The sequence below is a fragment of the Passer domesticus genome, chromosome 13, assembly GCF_036417665.1.
Source record: "Passer domesticus isolate bPasDom1 chromosome 13, bPasDom1.hap1, whole genome shotgun sequence".
Taxonomy (NCBI): domain Eukaryota; kingdom Metazoa; phylum Chordata; class Aves; order Passeriformes; family Passeridae; genus Passer; species Passer domesticus.
The window spans coordinates 3,229,934-3,248,896 of NC_087486.1; the positions used below are offsets into that span (position 1 = coordinate 3,229,934).

Genomic DNA, 18,963 nt, shown 5'->3' on the forward strand with positions numbered 1-18,963 from the left:
ATTGTCCCCTGCCCCACGTCCTCTACACCCAGGGGACGTGGCACGCCTGGCTGCCTGCGCCCTCCGCTGCCCTTCGCCGAGTCCCCGTGTCCAAGCTTTCCTCTCCAAGGACACGGCGCCGTGGGCTTTGCCCTACACACCCGGCCATGGCCTCGCTGCTTGCGCAAGGGGTCAGTGGACAGAGCCTTTTTGGGGGTCTCTTTGCTGCCCGTCTGCTCCTCTAGCCCCACCATTCCGAAGCCCCCGGTCCTTTCAGAGCCCCTAAGCGCCTTTTCCAGGGGGTTTTGCCTCTGTGAGAGCCCACAGCTGGTTTGCACTGACCCGCACAGGGCTCTGCAGGGGCTCCCAGCCAGGTCCTAATGCTCCTGCCAGCACAGGCAGCGATTCCCTGCCCCCGGCGCTGCCCCCAGCCCGGACCAGCACCGCTGGAGGAGTCTCTGTGCCAGAGCAGCAATGGGGAGTGCGCAGGGCCTGATTCCTGCAGGCTGGGGATGTTGTGGAGTGGCCCGTCCCAAGACAAGCCCTCCAGGCAGCCCGTGGGTGACCCCAGAGGGACACGGGACAGGGTGTCGCGGGCCCTGGCCGTGCCGCCCGCTCCCCCCACGCCCTCCTTACACCAGCACTTCCGAGCGAGGCCAGAGCCGGAGCCGCCCTAAGAGGCTCTGAGAGTTTGGGAGCAGCTGTGGAGCAGCTGCCGGGGCCAGCGCGGGGGCTGGGGCCGGGGCAGGCGCCCCACGAGCGGCTCAGATGGCTTTGGGGGTGGATGTGGTGGGACCCTGCTCAGGGATGTGGTGGGAGCTCTGAGCCTACCGCCGCCAGGCTTTGTTCTCGGAGCAGCGAGGCTGCAGCCCCTCCCCAGGCTCCACCTCCGCAGCCCACCCGAGACCCTCCTTCCGCTGCCTGTGCACAAGCTGCTCGCATGGTGCGCAGGGCTGGTGGGCAAGAGATGCCCTTGGCAAGGCGCAGAGGCACCTTGGGTGGTAGAGGCAGCATCAGCACAGCCCAGAGGCAACAGGGAACCAACCAGAGCCAAGCCCCCACGAGCACAGACCTTGCAGCGGCACAGGGGGATGCCGGGCTCGCCCCAGGCTGGCTGTAGCACCCTGGCCCCGCTCCACAGCTGGGCACCCCGGGGCTGACCTGGCAGAACCTGTTCCCAGACCGTGCTCCCCCAGCAGGCTCCGTCCCGCACCACTGCCCACCCCTGCCCCTTTCCCACCCTCCACTCACGGGTTGCTGTCCTGCCAGGCTACGGTTGGTTCTGGGGCTGCCCACGTGGGGCCACAGCCACCTCACCTTCCCCTGTGCTGCCTCTGACCTTGGCTGCCCAGCTGGGACTCACACACGGGCACTCTGCCCTGCTCCTGCCAGCCCTGCCAGGCAGGCACCAGCTGTTTCTGCCCCTTGTTGCACCCGTGTCCTGCTGCTTCTCAGTGTGACCATCCTGTTGCTGTCATGTGCCTCGGCCCCAGCCCCAGTCTGTCTTTATCCCTCGACTTCCTCACCCCACCTTTGATGTGCTTCTGCACTCCTGGAACTGGCAGTGAGAAGACGTGGCACCGCAGCCCAGATCTGGGTGATGCCAGGAGGCATTTGGCTTCCCACAGCCAGCTCCTGCCCCCCGGCAGAACCTTCCAGCAGATGAGCAAGACAATTTTCCTTACAATTGCTCATCATGGCAAGAGCTGCAATTATTAATGACCGTTCCAGCTGTCAGAGTGGAGAGGGAGGAGAACACCCACTTCCCCACACCCGCTGCCCTCGAGCCAGCTCCAGCTGGAGGTGCTGGTGTGGGCTCACGCCCGTCCCTGGGGACGGCAGCTGCGTTGTGTGAGCGAACGCTTGGCTGCTCCGCACTGGAGAACGCCCAGAGCTGGTGCACGTGGCCCATGCATGCCCCACGACCCCTCAACCCCTCTACAGTACTCAGGCACAATGACCAGAGGACACTGCTAGGTATACAGGGACCCCACTAAGGTCTGACTCCTTCCCCATCTTCCCTTGCTGCATTTTGCCCCCCAGATTAATTACTGCCTCCATTAGCGGTCCTGCCTGCTACAACAGGGATGACCCAGTCGACACAAGGGGTCAAGCCTGGGTTGAGGCGGGCAGAGGAGGAGAAATCTGAGGTGAAGACTTTCCCTGGAAAGCTGGAAGGAGCTGAGTCAGGTCCCAGAGGGAGCGGGATGAGGGCAGAGCATGACCTTCCCAGCCGGCCGCACCTCACTCGGCAAAACCACTGGCCTGGAGACAGCCGGCACTTGCAGAGACGTGTTTATTAGAGGCACTAAAAGCACCGTGGCTGCATCAGCACAGCCCGACCAGAGGGTGTGGCTTGGGGGGAGGCATCGGTGGCCCCAGGATGGCAGTGGCAGAGAGCTCTTTGGTAGGAAGCTGTGCCCAAGCCTTGCAGGAGCAGCCGCCTGGCTGGGCTGGCACCAGCACACGCTGCCAGCCCTCAGCTGGGCCACGCTGGGCTGGGGGTGATGCCAGCCCCAGGGAGGCCAGCAGGGTGGGGGGCAGGAGGGACAGACAGCCCCGGAATGCAAGCGGGGCAGGAAGGCACCGCAGCAGTTTGAGGGGGGCTGGGGGGTTGTCATGGGCAGGGCCCCAGGGCTGGGTCTCCAGCCCCAAGCACACAGCAGGGAAGGCTGGGAAGAGTGAGACAGGAGCTGGTCCTCACCCACTCAGGGAGGGATGTGTAAGGAGTATCCCTGCCCCAGCAGCAAGGGAGCAGCCCAGCTGTGGCACACCCTCTCCAATTCCAGCCTCAGCATGGCTGTACCCACCATGCTGCGTGCCTCAGGGGCAGGAGATCCATGCAGCATCCCATTCCCAGGGCTCCTAGGGCCAGTTGAGAAGCATATAAGAAGCCACTCAGCTATAAAAGGCTCTGGACCCAGCACTGTACCCGGCTGGAGTTTAGCCAGGAGCTACCAGGAAAGAGGCAGGAGCAAGGGAAAGGGCCAAGGGCCCAGCCTGGCTCCCTGGGGCCAGCGGGGCAGGGGGAGAGGAGCATGCAGGGCCAGGGGCAAGTGTGGGCACAGCTGAATTCCCACCCCTCACACATGGGAGAAAGCGTGGCTCTTGCACAGCGGCTTGTCCTTCTTGGAGTAGAACGTCTTCCCTTCCAGGTTGGTCTGGCAGATCTGGGGAGGAGAGTGCAGGTGGTCAGCTTGGGGGGCTGAGTCAGCCTCTGGGTCCCCCACAGCCCAGCACTGGTGTCACACAGGCACCTCCACATGGCCAGGGACAGGAAGGTTCAGAGCAGAGTCCCAGTCTCCCAGAACGGAGGCAAATGGGAAAAAATCTTGTGGCAGCAGGTCCCCTGAGCTGCTGCTGTACCCCACCCAGAGCAGGACTGTCAGGGAGAGGCGCAGGCCCTGCAACAGCCGGGGAGGGAGGCACAGTGCTCACCGCACAGACAAAGCAAGTGTCGTGCCAGCTGAACCCCAGCGCCTCCAGGAACCGGTCCCCAGCATCGATCTTGAAGTCACAGCCGCGGCACTTGGTGCCAAACATCTTCTCATAGTCTGTGGGGAAAGGCAGAGCCCAGGTCAGCACTTCCATGCACTACAGCTGCTCATCCCAGGGGAGCAGGGCTGCAGCTCAGCAGGGATCCCACAGGCACAGCCTGGGGACAACTATGCCAGCCCCACCCAGGTGAGATAATGCCCCGGACACCTGGGAAAGGTGCGGGGTGGCTCAGCCACCACAGGGCTCCAGGGGGAGGAGAACCTCATCTCCCAGGGTGCAGCACTTGCTTTGATGTACATCCTCCCTCATTGCCATGGCAACATAGGAGCATGGCACTACCCTGCAGCTAGGGAGAACCAGAACGGAGGGCTCAGGGCTGTGGGATTGGGGTCTCCGTGCTCCCCACAGCCCAGGGGGAGCCCTCTGGAGCAGGGCAGCTCACGGCCCCAGCCCTGTGAGCAGCTGCTGAGTCCCAACAGCACCCCAGGGCCACATGAGGTGACACATGGGGTCCCTGGGTCCTACCTCTCTCGCAGTAGGGCTGTCCCTCCTCCATGTAGAAGGCTCGGTTGCGGATGGGAGTTTTGCAGGCATTGCAGGTGAAGCACTGCACGTGCCAGGTCATCTTCAGTGCATGCATCACCTCCTGGAGGGGAGACACTGTCAGCCAGGGGCAGGAAGGGACAAAGAATCCCCTGAGATGGACCAAGGTGGGAAGGAACAGAGCCAGGCACTGACAGCAGAGGACAAGGACAGGAGATGGAGGACAGCAGGCTGAGGGACACTCACCCCAGTGATCTTCTTCTTGCACTTGGCGCAGCTGGGTGCGTAGCGCGTGTCATAGCACTTGGGGCAGAAGATGGAGCCCTTCTCCTCAAAGAAGCCACCCTCATCCAGCACCTTCCTGCACTGGCAGCAGATGAACTCCTCGGGGTGGTAATAATGTCCCAGCGCCACGAGGTACCGTCCCCTGTGGCAGGACAGAGCTGTGTCAGCCACGCCGTGGCCCAGGACGCCGGCGTGGCAGCGGTGGTGGCCAGGGCTCACCTGATGACCTTGTTGCACTTGTAGCAGAGCGGGGTGCGGCCGGGCCCCTCGGGGGCCTGCTGGGCTGCCTGCACGATGGAGCTGCGGTTCTGCATGGGGGTCGGCGTGGCCGGCTGGCTGTGCTTGCTCACCACCGTGCTCGTCTTGTCCGGGGCGTAGCGCTCGGCAAACGAGGGGTCCACAGCCCAGGGCGGGCGGCTGGTGGGGCTGGGGGTGGCACTGGGGGTCCTGGGGGCTGCACACGCACACAGGTCTTAAGGGGAGTGTTTCTGATCCCTCAGCAGCCCCTCCCCAAAAAGCCCAGAGATGTTTTGCTCACCCAGTCCTGGCTCAGTCTTCATCGTTGCTCCTGGGGATGGGTCCGGCACGGAGACCTGGCTACAGAACAAGCAGTTAATCCAGCCTGCCCTGCTCACCCCACTGCCCAGGGGGTGCAGGCAGGGCTCCCCACCCCAACAAGCAGGAGGGAGCTGGCCAAGCCCCCATGCCCAGCAGTAACTGGTTTAGTGATGAGGTACTGAGCCAAGGGCCTTCAGTCCTGCCAAGACACAGCATCCCCAGGGTGTCTGGTACCCACTGTGGTGGTCTGGGGAGAGGCAGGAGGGAAGGTTCTGGGCTTCTCCAGGGACCCCAGGGACCACACAGACTTTGGCTGCCTCCTAATATGTGATGATCACCCCCAGTCTCACTAGGGTGCAGGGCAACCTGGACGTGCCCTGATGCAGGGAGCCTCAGGGTCCAGCTCAGCAGCATTGGGAACAGGCAGGGCAGGCAGGAGATGGCAACAAACCAAATTTTGTGTCAGAGAAAACTGGGCAGAGCTGGTACCCAAGGGCCATGGCACCATGGCAGAAGGTGTCACAGAGAGGTAAAGGCAAAAAATGGGGTGCTGTCCACCCCCCTGCCTGGCTGCACAGAACAAGGAACAACCCTGACAAGCTGGTGACATCCACGAGCTCAGCTGCCCCACAGCCCCATGCCAGGCTTGCAGGACACTGTGCCCCAGGCCCAGATGCTGCCCAAACATCACAACAACCCAGTGAGATTTGGCCAGTGCCATCAGCCACTCCCAACCCACCATTTCTGGGGCACCACGGCGCAGCTCAGCATTCCCAGCTGAGGGGCAGCAATGCCCAAGGGGTTCTGCCCAGGACGTGCAGCCCCCCAGCTGCTGCTGCCACACACTCCCCTTACCTGGGCTTCCTAACAAACACATCATCATGATCCTCCACTGAGCGCAGCAGGAGAGAAAGGAGGAAACAGTCAGTCCTCACAGACCGAGGCCCAGGCACAACAAGAGGGGAAAGGGAAAAGAGGAAAACCAACCTCTCCTCCCACCAATCCCTGCCCCAAACAAAGCCCTGCCCGGCCAGAGGGCAAATCAAGACCCCAGACCGGTGTCACCACCACGAGACCACGCACAGCCCCACCAGCTCCCACTGACACAGCCACCCCACAGGGATCACACGGGGCCAAAACCAACACTCCAGCACCAGTCCAGATTCTGCCGGACCCTGGCAGTCCAGGGAGAGTCCAGCAGCCCCTGGCAGTGCCAGGCCTGTGGGAACTCACTCTCATCTGTGCCCGTCAGCTGGGCCAGCCTGCGGAAGGAGCGGGACTGCGAGGTCCCGGTGCGGGGCTGCCAGTCCTCAGCATCCTCCATCAGTCGCAGCTTCCCGGGGTTGCACCCGGGGGTGCTGGGGGGCTCCAGAGGCTGTGGGGGCTGTCTGTGAGTGACAGAGGGCAGGAGCTCAGCCAGCACCAAGCACAGACCCTGCTCTGGAACAGGGAAGCACTCCAAAAGGTGCCCTGGCACATGGCAACACCTCTGCCAGACCCTGGCACTCACCGCTGCTCCACCGTGCCCCAGCTGGACCCGTGGGCATCCCTGTGGCATCAGAAAAAATGGTGGCACAGCAGTCAGTGCCTGATGCATGGCTCAGCCCATGCTTTCCATAGGCACCCACCACCTCAGAGATACAAGAACCTCATGGAAATGCCAACAGCATTCACTCCTGACCAGCCTTGCAGCCATTCCCTGACCCCACATGATATTGTGCCCCAGGTACGGTGCCTGCCCTGTGACTCCAAAAATGCCCAGCAAAGTGTTGTGTCACCAGCCATCCCTACTCATTGTGCTGCATATTAACCTCCCCAGCTTGGTGCCAGCAGTGCCCTGAGTCTTGCCTGCATACCCATCTGGGGACAAACTGGCCAGTGGGTGTCCAGGCAGGAGCCCCTCAAGGTGAAGGTCAAAGCAGTGACTGAGCACTGGCAGTGCCTGTTGTGGGGTGAGCACAGGATGGGCTCTGCAGCTCCACCACCACCTCAGCTCTGGGAGAGGACAAAGAGGGAGAGAAGAATCCACAACAGGGCAAAGAGTTTGCCCAGAGTCACAAGAAGTAGTGATGCTGAGGGGAAGGAAAGGAGCCAGGAGCACTCACCCAGCTCTGCCACACCAGGCCCACAGGACAATGTGCCCCAGGTGCAGGCGTTACCCAGCACCTCCCAACATTCCACAGCCACATTTTCCCAGTGCCATCAGCCTCCTCCACTTCTTGCCCAAAAGGCTAAGGTGCAGCTCAGCATTCCCAGCTCAGAGCCAGCAGTGCCCAGACACCTGGGACATGCAGCCTCAGCACATGCTCCCCTTACCTGGGCTTTTTAACAATCTCATCCTCACCGTCCTCCACTGAGTGCAGCAGGAGAGAAATAGGGAGACGGCGTCAGTCTGCAGTGACTGATGCCCAGGAAAAGCAGGAAAGGAAAGGAGGAAAACCAACCTCCCCACGACCATCCCCTCGCCCCATCACACAGCCCTGCTTGGCCATGGGGCAGAGCTGCCCCAGACCAGCACCACCACGAGCCCACACACAGCCCCAGGCAGCTCCCCGTCAAGGAGTGACTTGGGCCCAAAATCAAACTGCTGATGCCACATCACCCCACTGCCTCTCCCAGCTTCTGGCTATGCCAAACAGTCCCCAGGCAGTGCCAGGCCCTGTGGGAACTCACTCTCATCTGTGCCCGTCAGCTGGGCCAGCCTGCGGAAGGAGCGGGACTGCGAGGTCCCGGTGCGGGGCTGCCAGCCCTCAGCGTCCTCCATCAGTCGCAGCTTCCCGGGGTCATACCCGGGGGTGCTGGGGGGCTCCACGGGCTCCCTGTGAGTGACAGAGGGCAGGAGCTCAGCCAGCACAAAGCACAGACCCTGCCCAACACTGCAGCACAGGGCAGTGCTGCCAAAGGTGCCCTGGCACATGGCAACACCTCTGCCAGACCCTGGCACTCACCGCTGCTCCACTATGCCCCAGCTGGACCCGTGGGATTCCCTGTGACATCGGAAAAAACAGCAGCACAACAGTCACCGTTTGACCATGCCTGCCATGTGCACCCACAGCCCCATGGAGGCACGAGCCACATGGAAATACTGATCAGCAGCCTTGCAGCTGCTCCACATGATGCAAAGCACCAAGACCAGTTGCTGCCCAGTACCTCCCAACATCTCCAGCAAGGTGTTGTGATTGTCACCAGCCACCCCTACCCAGGTGGGTACTTGGGGCAGGACCCTCCTGAAGTGACAGTCAGAGCAGTGCCTGAGTGCTGGCAGCGCCCATTGTGCAGCTCTGAAAACACCTCAAGTCTGGGAGAGGGAACAGAGAGGGAGGGGAGAACCCCCAGCAGTGCAAAGAACACCCCCAGAGTGACTGCAAGCAGCAAGGGTGAAGTGGCCATGGGGGCTGAGCCTGGCAGGGGCACCTTGTGGCTCCCACTGCTGCCCCTTACCTGGGCTTTTTAACGGGCTCATCCTCACCATCATCCACTGAGGACACCAGGAGAGAAAGGGGAGATGGAGTCAGTCTGTGGCAACTGAGGCAGGAAGACAGCAGGAAGGAAAGGGAAGGAAAAATGCCCTCTCCTCCCACAGTCCCCCTAACCCAACACACAGCCCTGCCTGGCCATGGGGCAGAGCACAGCTCCAGCCCAGCCACACCACCAGGAGCCCACACAGCCCTGGGCAGCTCCTGCTGGCTCAGCTGCCACAGAGGGCACCAACGGGGCCACAACCAACGCCCTGCTGTAACAACACACCACGGCCTTTACCAGCTGCCCCAGCAAAGCTGGGCACAGCTGGGCACTCAGCCAGTGCCAGGCCCTGCAGGAACTCACTGCTGCTGGCGCCCACCATCCGGGCCAGCTTGCGGAAGGACCGGGACTGGGAGGTCCAGGTGTGGGGCTTTGAGTCGACAATGTCCGCTAACATCTTCAGCTTCACTGGGTCACACACAGTGTCACTGGGGGGCTCCAGGGGCTGCGGGGGCTGCCTGCGAGTGACAGAGGGCAGGAGCTCAGCACCAGGATTGCACCCTGCTCTGAACAGGGAAGCATCCCCAAAGATGCCCTGGCACATGGCAACACCTCTGCCAGACCCTGGCACTCACCGATGTTGCCCCGTGCCCCAGCTGGACCCATGGGCATCCCTGTGGTATCAGAAAGAATGGTGGCACAGCAGTCAGTGTTTGACCAGCCCATCCCTCCCCACACACATCCACAGCCCCAGAGACGCACGAGCCTTGTGGAAATGCTGACAGCGTTCACTCCTGATCAGCCTTGCAGCCATTCCCTGGCCCCATATGACATTGTGCCCCAATTCTGGTCTAGTTCCCTGCCCTGCAACTCCCGACACCCCCAGCAAGGTGCTGTCAGTGCCACCAGCCACCCCTGCCCACTGTGTCCAGCACACTGTGCTGCATCTTGGTCTGCCCAGCCTGGTGCCAGCAGTGCCAAGCAGGTCCTGCCTGCACATCCAGCATGAGGACACCTCATCTGGGCACAGCCTGCCTGGTAGGACCCCCCTGAGGTGACTGTCAGAGCAGTGGCTGAGCAGTGGCAGTGCCTGCTGTGGGGTGAGCCTGTGGCTCTGCCAACAGCTTGGCTCTAGGAAAAAGGAAAGGATGGGAGAGAGGGTGGAGGAAAAGGAGAGGAAAGAAGAAACAGCAACAGGGCAAAGAGCTTCCCCTGAGTGACTGCAAGCAGTGAGAGAGAACAAGCCTTGTGGGCTGGGCCCAGGGTGGGCACACTGTGGCTCCTGCTGTTGCCCTGGCACACGCTCCCCTTACCTGGGCTTTTTAATAAATTCATCCTCACCATCCTCCACTGAGTGCAGCAGGAGAGAAAGGGGGAGATGGAGTCAGTCTGCAGCAACTAAGGTCCAGGAAAAGCAGCAAGGGAAAGGAGGAAACCAACCTCTCCGCTCGCCTGGCCCCATTGCACAGCCCTGTCTGGCCACAGGGCAGAGCACAACCCCAAACCAGCACCACGAGCCCACACACAGCCCCGGGCAGACCTCACTGGCTCAGCTGCCCTCAGGGAGTTAACCGGGGCCAAAACCAACACTCCCGGGTGCTACATCACCCTTCTGCTCCTCCCAACTTCTGGTTACCCCAGAACAGTCCCACATCCCCAGGCAGTGCCAGGCCTGTGGGAACTCACTGCCATCTGTGCCCGTCAGCTGGGCCAGCTTGCGGAAGGAGCGGGACTGCGAGGTCCCGGTGCGGGGCTGCCAGTCCTCAGCATCCTCTAACATCCTCAACTTCCCAGGGTCACACCCGGGCGTGCTGGGGGGCTCCAGAGGCTGTGGGGGCTCCCTGTGAGTGACAGAGAGCAGGAACTCAGCCAGCACCAAGCACAGACCCTGCTTCAGCACAGGGCAGTGCTGCCAAATGTGCTCTCACCAGACCCTGGCACTCACCACTGCTCCACCGTGCCCCAGCTGGACCCATGGGCATCCCTGTGATATTGAAAAGAACGGTAGCACAGCACTCAGTATGTGACCACGGCACAGCCCATCCCTCACAGATGCACTCCAGAACTAGGAGAAGTCAGAGACACTCACCCAGCTCTGCCCTGCCATCCTGCAGCCCACACCAGGCTCACAGCACGCTGTCCAGCTGCTGCCTAGCACCTCCCAATACCCCCAGCAAGGTGTTCTCAGTGCACCAGCCTTCTCCAGATCCCTTTTCCTCAAGAAGCAATGGCAGAGCTTGGCCTCCCCAGCTTGGTGCCAGCAGTGCCCAGCAGGTCCTACCCAGCACAGACATCTTGTCTGGCTGGTGGGTGTCCCAGCAGGACCCTCCCGAGGTGATGGCCAGAGCAGTGGCTGAGCTCTGGCAGTGACCACTGTGAGGTGAGGACAGGGCGAGCTCTGCAGCTCCACCAACAGCTCGACTCTTGGAGAGGGAGAGAAAAAACAGCAACAGAGCAAAGAGCTTCCCCTGAGTGACTGCAAGCAGCAAGAGAGAACCAGGTGTGTGGGCTGAGCCTGGGGTGGGCACCTTGTGGCTCCTGCTGCTGCTCCAGCACACGCTCCCCTTACCTGGGCTTTTTAACAAGCTCGTCCTCACCATCCTCCACTGAGCACAGCGGGAGAGAAAGGGGAGATGGAGTCAGTCTGTGGCAACTGAGGCCCAGAGACAGCAGGAAGGAAAAGGAACAGGAAAGGGAAAAGGCCCTCTCCTCCCACTGCCCACCTGTCCCAACACACAGCCCTGGGGCACGGCCCCAGCCCAGCGGCACCACCACACAGCCCCAGGCAGCTCTGCCTGGCTTCACTGCCCCATAGGGCCAAAACCAACACTCCACCAGGCACCAAAGCCTTTATCCAGCTCCAGTTTCCCCAGCAAAGCTGGGCAGTCAGGCAGTGCCAGGCCCCCTGGGAACTCACTGGCGTCTGCGCCCACCAGGCGCGACAGTTTGCGGAAGGAACGGGACTGGGAGGTCCAGCTGTGGGGCTTGGAGTCATCAATGTCCTCTAACATCCGCAGCTTCACTGGGTCACACACTGGGGTGTTGGGGGACTCCAGCAGCTGTGGGGGCTGCCTGTGAGTGACAGAGTCATCTGTCAAATCTGACAGATGTCCCGGGGCTGTCCCCCACCTTTCCCAGCACAGAATCACAGCACACCAGTAGCAGAGACGTCACACCTTGTCTTATTCCCCACCCCAAATTCCTCCCTCACAAAGGCTGGGCCTCTGAAGAACTGACTCTGGAATGACCACCACCATTCCTGGCAGTTTGAAACTGGCCCCAAGGGCCAGAAAGAGAAAGGACAGAGCAAGAATAAGCCAAGGTCAAAAAACACCATCAGGGAAGCTGCACCACAGCCATCTATGGCAGTGCCACCTGGCCATGGGCACGGCGCCCAGCACAGCCCATCAGCCCTTGCCCAGCACAGCCACATCTTGGGGAACAGGGAATGGATCACACACAAGGACACTCCAGGGCCCCAGCGTCTGGCAGAGACAGACAGCTGTCCCCTCCACACTGGGGACAGCTTGGTGCCAGGAGTGACCCACCCACATGGGCAGAGCAGTGCCTGCTGCCCATCCCCAGGATGGCCCTGCCCTGAAGGACAGGGCACTGGCAGGCAGGGAAGAGGCATGCAGGGAGGATAGAGAGAGCAGGTAAAAGGCTTACTGACTTGTCAAGGCTCAGCACCTGTAGGGAGAGGGAAAGAGAAAGGGAGGAGAGAAAGAAAGAAAAAGGAAGGTGAAATTAGACCTACAGCACCCAAGAAGTTTCCAGAGCTCACCTATGGCCTGCATGAGCCCCCTATCCCTGAGTCTCACACCCAGCTCACCCAGGGCTGAGAGCACACTGGGACACAGGGGCAGATGCCAGCAGACCAGACTGTGCTCCCTCAGCCCCCAGAACAGGCCTGGATGCCCAGGGCAGTCAATGCCACATCCTGCCCCATTGCCCAGTTCCTGGGCACTATGGCAGCTCTGGCAGGAGGAGCAGGGACCAGCAGCTGCTGCACCCATGCAGCAGAGCCGGGGGACAGAGTGGCAGGGCTGGAGGCCATCACTCTGCCCAGCCCCTTCCTGCAGCCAGGGGAACAGCAGGACTTGCCCAGGCAGGCACCGGCCGGTGGTCACAGCCAGCCACCGTTTCCCTGCCACTGCAGATGCCAGCCAGTGTCCTGCCACAGCCACCGTGCCAAGCCTGGCAGGAGCCCCCCCAGGCTGACACGTCCCTGAGCAAGGGGCCAGCACGAGCGTGGCTGCGTGTCCCCGTGTGACACAGAGACAGTTCTGCTGTGCCACCTCAGCACCAGCCGCCGGTTGCTGCGGCACGGGCACTGTCACCCGCTCCCACCCAGGGTGCCTGGCATGCAAGGCGCAGCAGGGCCGGGCAGCAGGCTGCCCCCGATCCTCAGGGAGCAGGATGGACAGCAACATACCCGTTGTGCTGGGGGGTGCAGGCGGGCGCCAGGGGCGCGTAGGTCACGGGTTTCGTCACCAGCCCGGGCCGTGGGTTCGGAGGTGAGCCGGCCCCGAAGGGCCGAGCTGTTTTGTTGAGGGCGGTGCTGGGAGCGAAGTTATATTTCAGGGGTTCAGAGCAGGGGAGTGAGTCCTGAGCGAGACAAAACACACAGACACGGGCTCACACGTCAAGCAGCATGCAAGGGGCAGCCCTGGGCCAGGCAGCGCAGCAGGCAGCCAGGGAGGAAAGCCGGACAGCACGTGCACCTTGGAGACCAGGCTCTGCCAGGCTGGCACTCGCTCCACTGGGCACCTGGCCCGGCGACAGCAGGTCACAAACCCAGCCTGAGGGTCACTTGGAGATTAGTAGGTGCCCCGGACACTCGCTGCTGCCCGTGGCAGGGCGGTGCATGCACACACGCCGACTGCAACCGCCCCACGGCACAAAGCTGAACACATGCAGGTGGCTGCTGCCCAGGAGCCACCAGTCACCAGCCCCAGCCCTGCCTCCCTGTGCCAGGGCACTCCCCAGCACTAGCAAACATGGTGCTGCACCTGCCCAGCCTCCTCCCCTGTGCTGGCCCCTCTGCATCCCTGCCCACACCCAGCACCAGCAGGGGCACAGACGATCCGGGCCCAGGCACCTACTGCGCAGATCCCGCTCCCTCTGACCCTCCATGGTGCCAGAGGTCAGAGCTGCTCCTCCAGCTGGGCTTTCTAGACCTTCAAACACACCCCAGCCCCCTAAAAGCCCCAAGAGCAAAGTCCATTTGTTTCACTACGCTGAGATTCCCTTCCCCTGAGATGAGGCTGAGCTGCCACTGCGGCACCAGGAGCCACACGTACCTTCTGCGGCTTCCCCAGCTGGTTCTGGGCTCTGCAAGAGAGGAGACAGATGGGCAGGTACTGGAGCTGGTCCAGACACCACCAGCATGCTGGTACCCCAGGGATGCAGCACCCAGCCGAGGGGAAACATGGCCAGCTGGCACTGCCCTGTGGCTTGCAGTCAGGTTAAGCCTTAACCAGGCAAGCCGAGCCCTTGGACACAGCCAGGGACTTCCAGGCTCTAAGTAAGGAACAGAGATGCTGGGAGATGGTAATACCAGGAGGTGGCACTGGGGAGAGGGCGCTGAATACATTCCAGTCATACCAGAGCCCCATGTTTGAGGGACCCACGATTCCTACCTGCTCAAGGTGAGGCAGAGCCTGTCCCCGCAGGCACGGATCCTGTTCTGGGCCTCGATGTGTGTCATGGCACTGGTGCTCTCCCCGTCGATGTACAGCACCCAGTCACCCACTCCCACGCCGGCCTGGGCTGCCTTCCCACCCAGAGTCAGCTGCAGGACAGACAGAGTTAGGGACAGCTGGAACAGCCAAGCAGTGACGTGGGAGCAGAGGGACATCCTCGTGAGGGCAGGGGCCTTCCAAGGCCCAGGATCCCCAGCCCAGCACAGGACACCACACCGACCTGACCCAGGGGAAAGCAGGGACCCCCAGATTACTCCCCATTTCCCAGGGCATGAGCCCAGAGCAGCCTCTTCCCCTTGGCAGCAGCAGAAGGCAAAGCACTTCTCCAGGGCACTGCCCAGCCCTTGCCCTCTGGCACGCCTGGGGACCCTGCCAGCACCCCAGGGCCTCATCGCCGTGACACCAAACACAGAGGCAGTGCTGCCTCAGCCTCGAAGCCCAGCCACCCCCTGGGGTCATCCTTGTGGTCCAGGAGCAGGAAGAGAGCACAGTGAGTCAGGGCAGCCCACGTCTCACTGCAAACCACAGGCATGTCCAGCCCTTTGCCTGGGGCGGGGAAGGACAGGGGAGGCACCCCTTGGGCACTCCCCCCAGCCGCCCGCGCTCCCGGCCCGTTCCCACCAGGCACAGACATTACCTCATTCCCACAGAGGAGCAGGAGCCCTGCCGGGGCAGGGAGACACCCGCCCCCACCCATGTGGCCCCGCTGGGACAGCCGGGAGCACAGCCACAAGCCTCCCTTCCCTGCCACGGTGCCAGGGATGCTCCATGGCACAGTTGAACGTCAACCCCATGCTGGGAAGTGGAGGCTGCTCTGCCCTCCCCTCCCACCAGGGATGCACAGCCAGAGGAGAGCAGGGCCCGGACTGCACACAGCTCCCAGGCACTGACAGACAGACAGACAGACAGACGTGGGCAGGCTGCAGCCATTCCTGCTCCTCCAGCATGGAAGAACTCGAGGCGCTTGGACCCAGACCAAGTATTTCCTCAAGTCCTGTTAGACATGAACATAAAAGGAGCGAGCCAGATTCCCAGCACTGTCAGAGGGCTGAAAAATCCCTGCCACAGAGTCCTGGCCCCTCCTTGCAGAACCCAGCTCACCCCAGAGCCACACATCCCTTCTCCAGGCCAACACCAGCCCTCCATGCAAGGCCAAACACCACACATGGACTGGATGTGGCCCAGTTCCACCTGCATCCCACTGCTATTCCCAGCAGGACATGGGTACCCCCACGCTGCCCTCCCATTCCCCCAGCCTGGCACAGGAGGGTGCCCTCAGCAGCAGTGATGCCCCCAGCTACTGGCCATGCTGCTGCAAGCCCCAGCTTGCTGCCCTGGAGGGCAGGGGAAGGCACAGGGCAGCTGTGTGGGTTTGGAGGCAGGAGTTGGGAGAGGTTTTCACACGACTGCCCAGGAAGGGGAGAGCACGTCAGGCTGCGTCACGAAGCCTCACCCAGCCTGGTCAGCACTTCCCGTGCCCCTCCATGCCAACGTGCAGGAAACCCCTCTGACAGGTGCCAGCTCAGCCGGGAGCCATGGCAGTGCCAGCCCTCCTGCTTCCCACCCAGACTGCTAACCAGGGCTTCCTTCCTCCCCTCTCCACCCAGTCTTTTGTTCTCTGCACCTCCATCACCACATCCAGAGAGGTGCTCACCTACTGCCCTGTCCAGAGGCCTCCAGGACAGAGCCTCCCTCAGTGCCTTCCCACCAGCAGCACCCAAGTGTCTCTCCTCTTTCCCATCTGGCAGATGCCAGGATGTGCCATATATCCAACTATCCAGACTGCAGTCTTTATCCCAGCTCCATCACAGGGACCATGGTTTGCAGCCTGTCTAGCCAGGGTGTCAGCACCCTAGCAGTGCCCCATGCCACAGGAGGTACATGTCAGAGGGCCATGAGCTGAAACAGCCTCACGGCTCACCCAGGAGTGCCACAGCTGAAAGTCAAGCCAATGGACACACCAGCATTGTCCTGTGTTGCCCACCCCTGCAGACCTGCAGAGCAGGGCCCCACTGCAGCCCACAAAGCTGGGGCAGGATGCTTCCTTCCAGCTTGCTACAACAGGGCCAGCTCATGGGAAGCAGTGGCCACGGACAGCAGCATGCTCTGGATCTGGGAATGCTTCTGGAGTGCAGAGCAGCACAGGCTCACACCTTCCCACCAGAGCACACCGCTCTGCCATGCAGCCCAGCCTCACCAGAGAGCCCCCAAAGCTGGCTGCATCCCCTGGGAATGTCCCTGCTGCTCCTGCCCTGTCCAGGACACGGCAGCACTGCCCAAGCCTCACCAAGCACTGCTTCACGAGGCCCCTGCCCCAGGCTCTGGGAGGCTCCTCCATCCAACCAGACCCTTTGTTAAGAACTGGCTCGCAGCCAAGAGAAACATTTTTTAGAGAATAAACTCGCTGAATCTGTCTCTGCGTGCTCAGCAGAGATCAGCAGGCCCCAGGGCAGCGACACAGGCCACTCCAGCCTCACACGGTGCCCTCAGGGCCCGTGCTCCACGCTGGGATGCTGTGGAGATGTGTGCCCTCTGGGGCAGGTGTGCAGTGCCCGGCTCGTGCCAGGGGCAGGTCCCCACGCAGCACTTCATGCCACAAGCAAAGCTGTCCTTGGAGAAGCAGCCTGCGTGCCAGCTGCCCCGGCGCCAGCGGCACAGGCGATGCAGTCACATTCCAAGGCTTATAAGGCAATGGCGTGGCCAAAGCTGTGGCCAGCAGCCGCCCAGGGACGGGGACCTGCACACAGCCAGGGTCAAACCCGGGAGTATTGCAACGGGAGAGGCTCAAACCAGCGGCCACGGGCACAACCAGCTGTGGCACAATGGCTCTCGCTGGAGAAATGGGAGAGTTTTGTGGAGGGAGTCACATCCCTGTGCAGGCAGCAGTGCAGCTGCCTCCTCTCCATGCCCATTTCAGGAGTGACCCCAGGCACAGAGCTGGGAGCTGTGCTGTGGAAAGGAGAGCAGAAGGGCTCAGTGCTGGGATGCCAAGCCCAGCGCTGGGGTGCAGACCAGGAAGCCAGTCCCACATCTCAGAGAGCAGATCCCCTCCCGCTGTGGTGGGAACGCTCCGGAAGGGGCCTCCCCTGCCCCCCTCTGCAGAGGCTGTGCAGAATTTCACGTTCCTGCCTGCAGCTCTCTGCCCGGAACACCCCCGTGCTGGGCTGCAGCTGATAAGGGACCAAGGAGGCTACGTGGAGCCAGGCAGGGCAGGATGCAGCATTCCCGGGGCCCCAGCTCATCCACATCCCCCGTACGGCTCTGCCTCAGCCACTGCGGCCTCCCTCCCACAGAGGCAGGAGGAAGGATGGGTGTCACCAGCCTTGGTTTCTCTTACCCTGGAGATGGAGAGCGGCATGCTGAAATCCTTCCCTCCCTGCAGCCTGAAGCCCCAGGGTGCCGGCCCATTCAGCATCACCTTGTAGGACTCCATGTCGCCCATCTCTGCAAGGGAAAAGGGTGTGATCCCAGTGTTAGGGTATGTGGAAACAATGCAGGGAGAGCAGGCGAGGAGAGGGCTCGGTGCCTGGCAGGGTAGGACAGGAGGCAGGTCACGTTTCCAGCTGTAACTCCACCCTGGCCATCCTACACTGTGGTTAGAGACGCACCCCAAATCCATCAGCATCTCCTCCAGCAACGTCAGCGCTGAGGGGCCCAGGCTAACACTGACTAGTGCCAGGGAGCCAGGCACAGCCCTGCTGCCACCCACAGCGGAGTGTCTGTGGGCTCTACTCTCTTCCCAAACCTGGGATGTGCTCTCCTTTCCAGCACCCCAGGAACTTCTGGGAGCTGCTGAGAGCCAAGGCTGTTCAAACCACAGAGAAGCAACAGCAGGTACGGAGCGATAGGAACCAGAAGCATTTTTGCCGGATGAGTTAGCAGCAGCAGCAGCACGGGAGCTGCGTGATGCCACCCGAGGCGCCTGGCAGCGCAGCCGGGCTGGCGCTCCGGCAGCCGGCCGAGCAGATGCTCCCTGGGAGCGAGCCCATCTCCGGGGCTCCGGCAGCAGGGAATCCCGGCGCTCCCCTGCCTGACAGCTGTCAGCCGGCCAAGGCTCCGGACAGACGGGCCAGCACCAGCCTCCCGTCACCTTTTACCTGCAAGAAGCCGCCAGACCCCCACGAGCGGCCCCAGGCCCGTCCTGCCGCGGGCGGACAGGGCCGGCCGCGGGGCTCCCCGCGCCTCGCCCGGGCCGGCTGCAGGGCCGGGGGCCAGCGTGCCCCCGCTCTCCCCGGGCCGCTGCGGTCTATATAAGGCGTGTAAGACGACACCAGCCCGCTCCCCGCTCGGGAGGGCCGGGGGAAGAGCTGCGTGTCAGGCATTCCCGGCGCCCGGCAGCCGCGCAAGCCCCGGCGAGGCGCCGGGACGGGGCGGCCCGGAGCGGGCGGACACCCCCACCCCTCCCCGGCGGGACGGGCTCGGCTGCACCGGGGGTCCCCAGAGTGCACAGGCTGGGCAGCTCTGCTTATTGCTGGGAAGCCCCAACCCGACCCGCGGGGGGCCTCGGGACCCCTCCCCATCCCACACCGCTGCCCCCCTCGAGGGGTCGGGGACGCCGGCTCTGCCCTGCACGGGCCCGACCCTCTACCCACCTTCCCCTTAAGCCATGCCACAGGCCTCAGCCCTCCACCCCTCACGCCCCCATCCCCCGCGGCAGAGGACGGAGCCCCCGGCACGGCCCGGCTCCCCGCACTCACCCGCGGCCAGCGGGGCCCGGCCAAGCGGGCGGGAGCGGAGCGGTGCGGGCCGACGCGGGACTCGAACCCGGGCACCGCCCCCGCCCGGCCCGGCCCCACCATATATAGGATCGGGAGGGGGCGGAGCCAGCGGGGGCTTCGGCCAATCACCGCGCGCGCCTCTGCCTGCCGGGGCGGGCACGGCGGCGCCCCCTAGCGGCGAGGCTCGAGCTGCCCCCCCCGCTCCTCAGGGCAGC

General features: G+C 62.9%; 1 protein-coding gene across 1 annotated transcript; it reads right to left on the reverse strand.

Annotated features, from left to right (window-relative positions):
- Positions 1-2,258: 2,258 nt before the first annotated feature.
- Positions 2,259-18,834, reverse strand: PDLIM7 (PDZ and LIM domain 7). Its single transcript, XM_064388189.1, has 24 exons — positions 18,728-18,834; positions 17,368-17,474; positions 13,968-14,119; positions 13,629-13,659; positions 12,761-12,933; positions 12,110-12,174; positions 11,243-11,497; positions 10,895-10,931; positions 10,271-10,309; positions 10,012-10,166; positions 9,639-9,675; positions 8,961-8,999; positions 8,689-8,843; positions 8,305-8,341; positions 7,812-7,850; positions 7,496-7,682; positions 6,097-6,412; positions 5,719-5,755; positions 4,844-4,902; positions 4,525-4,759; positions 4,267-4,447; positions 4,003-4,123; positions 3,418-3,533; positions 2,259-3,149 (listed from the first exon to the last, which is right to left on the reverse strand). Exons 2-24 carry the CDS (start codon positions 17,470-17,472, stop codon positions 3,063-3,065), a joined length of 2,658 nt encoding a protein of 885 aa, XP_064244259.1. The 5' UTR covers positions 17,473-17,474; positions 18,728-18,834; the 3' UTR covers positions 2,259-3,062.
- Positions 18,835-18,963: the final 129 nt, after the last annotated feature.

Coding starts and splice junctions, on each gene's coding strand:
- PDLIM7 (XM_064388189.1), bottom strand. CDS start 17,472: ATGGGCGACATGGAGTCCTACAAGGTGATGCTGAATGGGCCGGCACCC. Junction 10,310..10,894: donor GAGCTTGTTAAAAAGCCCAG/GTAAGGGGAGCG, acceptor TCAATATCACAG/GGATGCCCATGGGTCCAGCT. Junction 4,124..4,266: donor GCAAGAAGAAGATCACTGGG/GTGAGTGTCCCT, acceptor TCTCCCCTCCAG/GAGGTGATGCATGCACTGAA.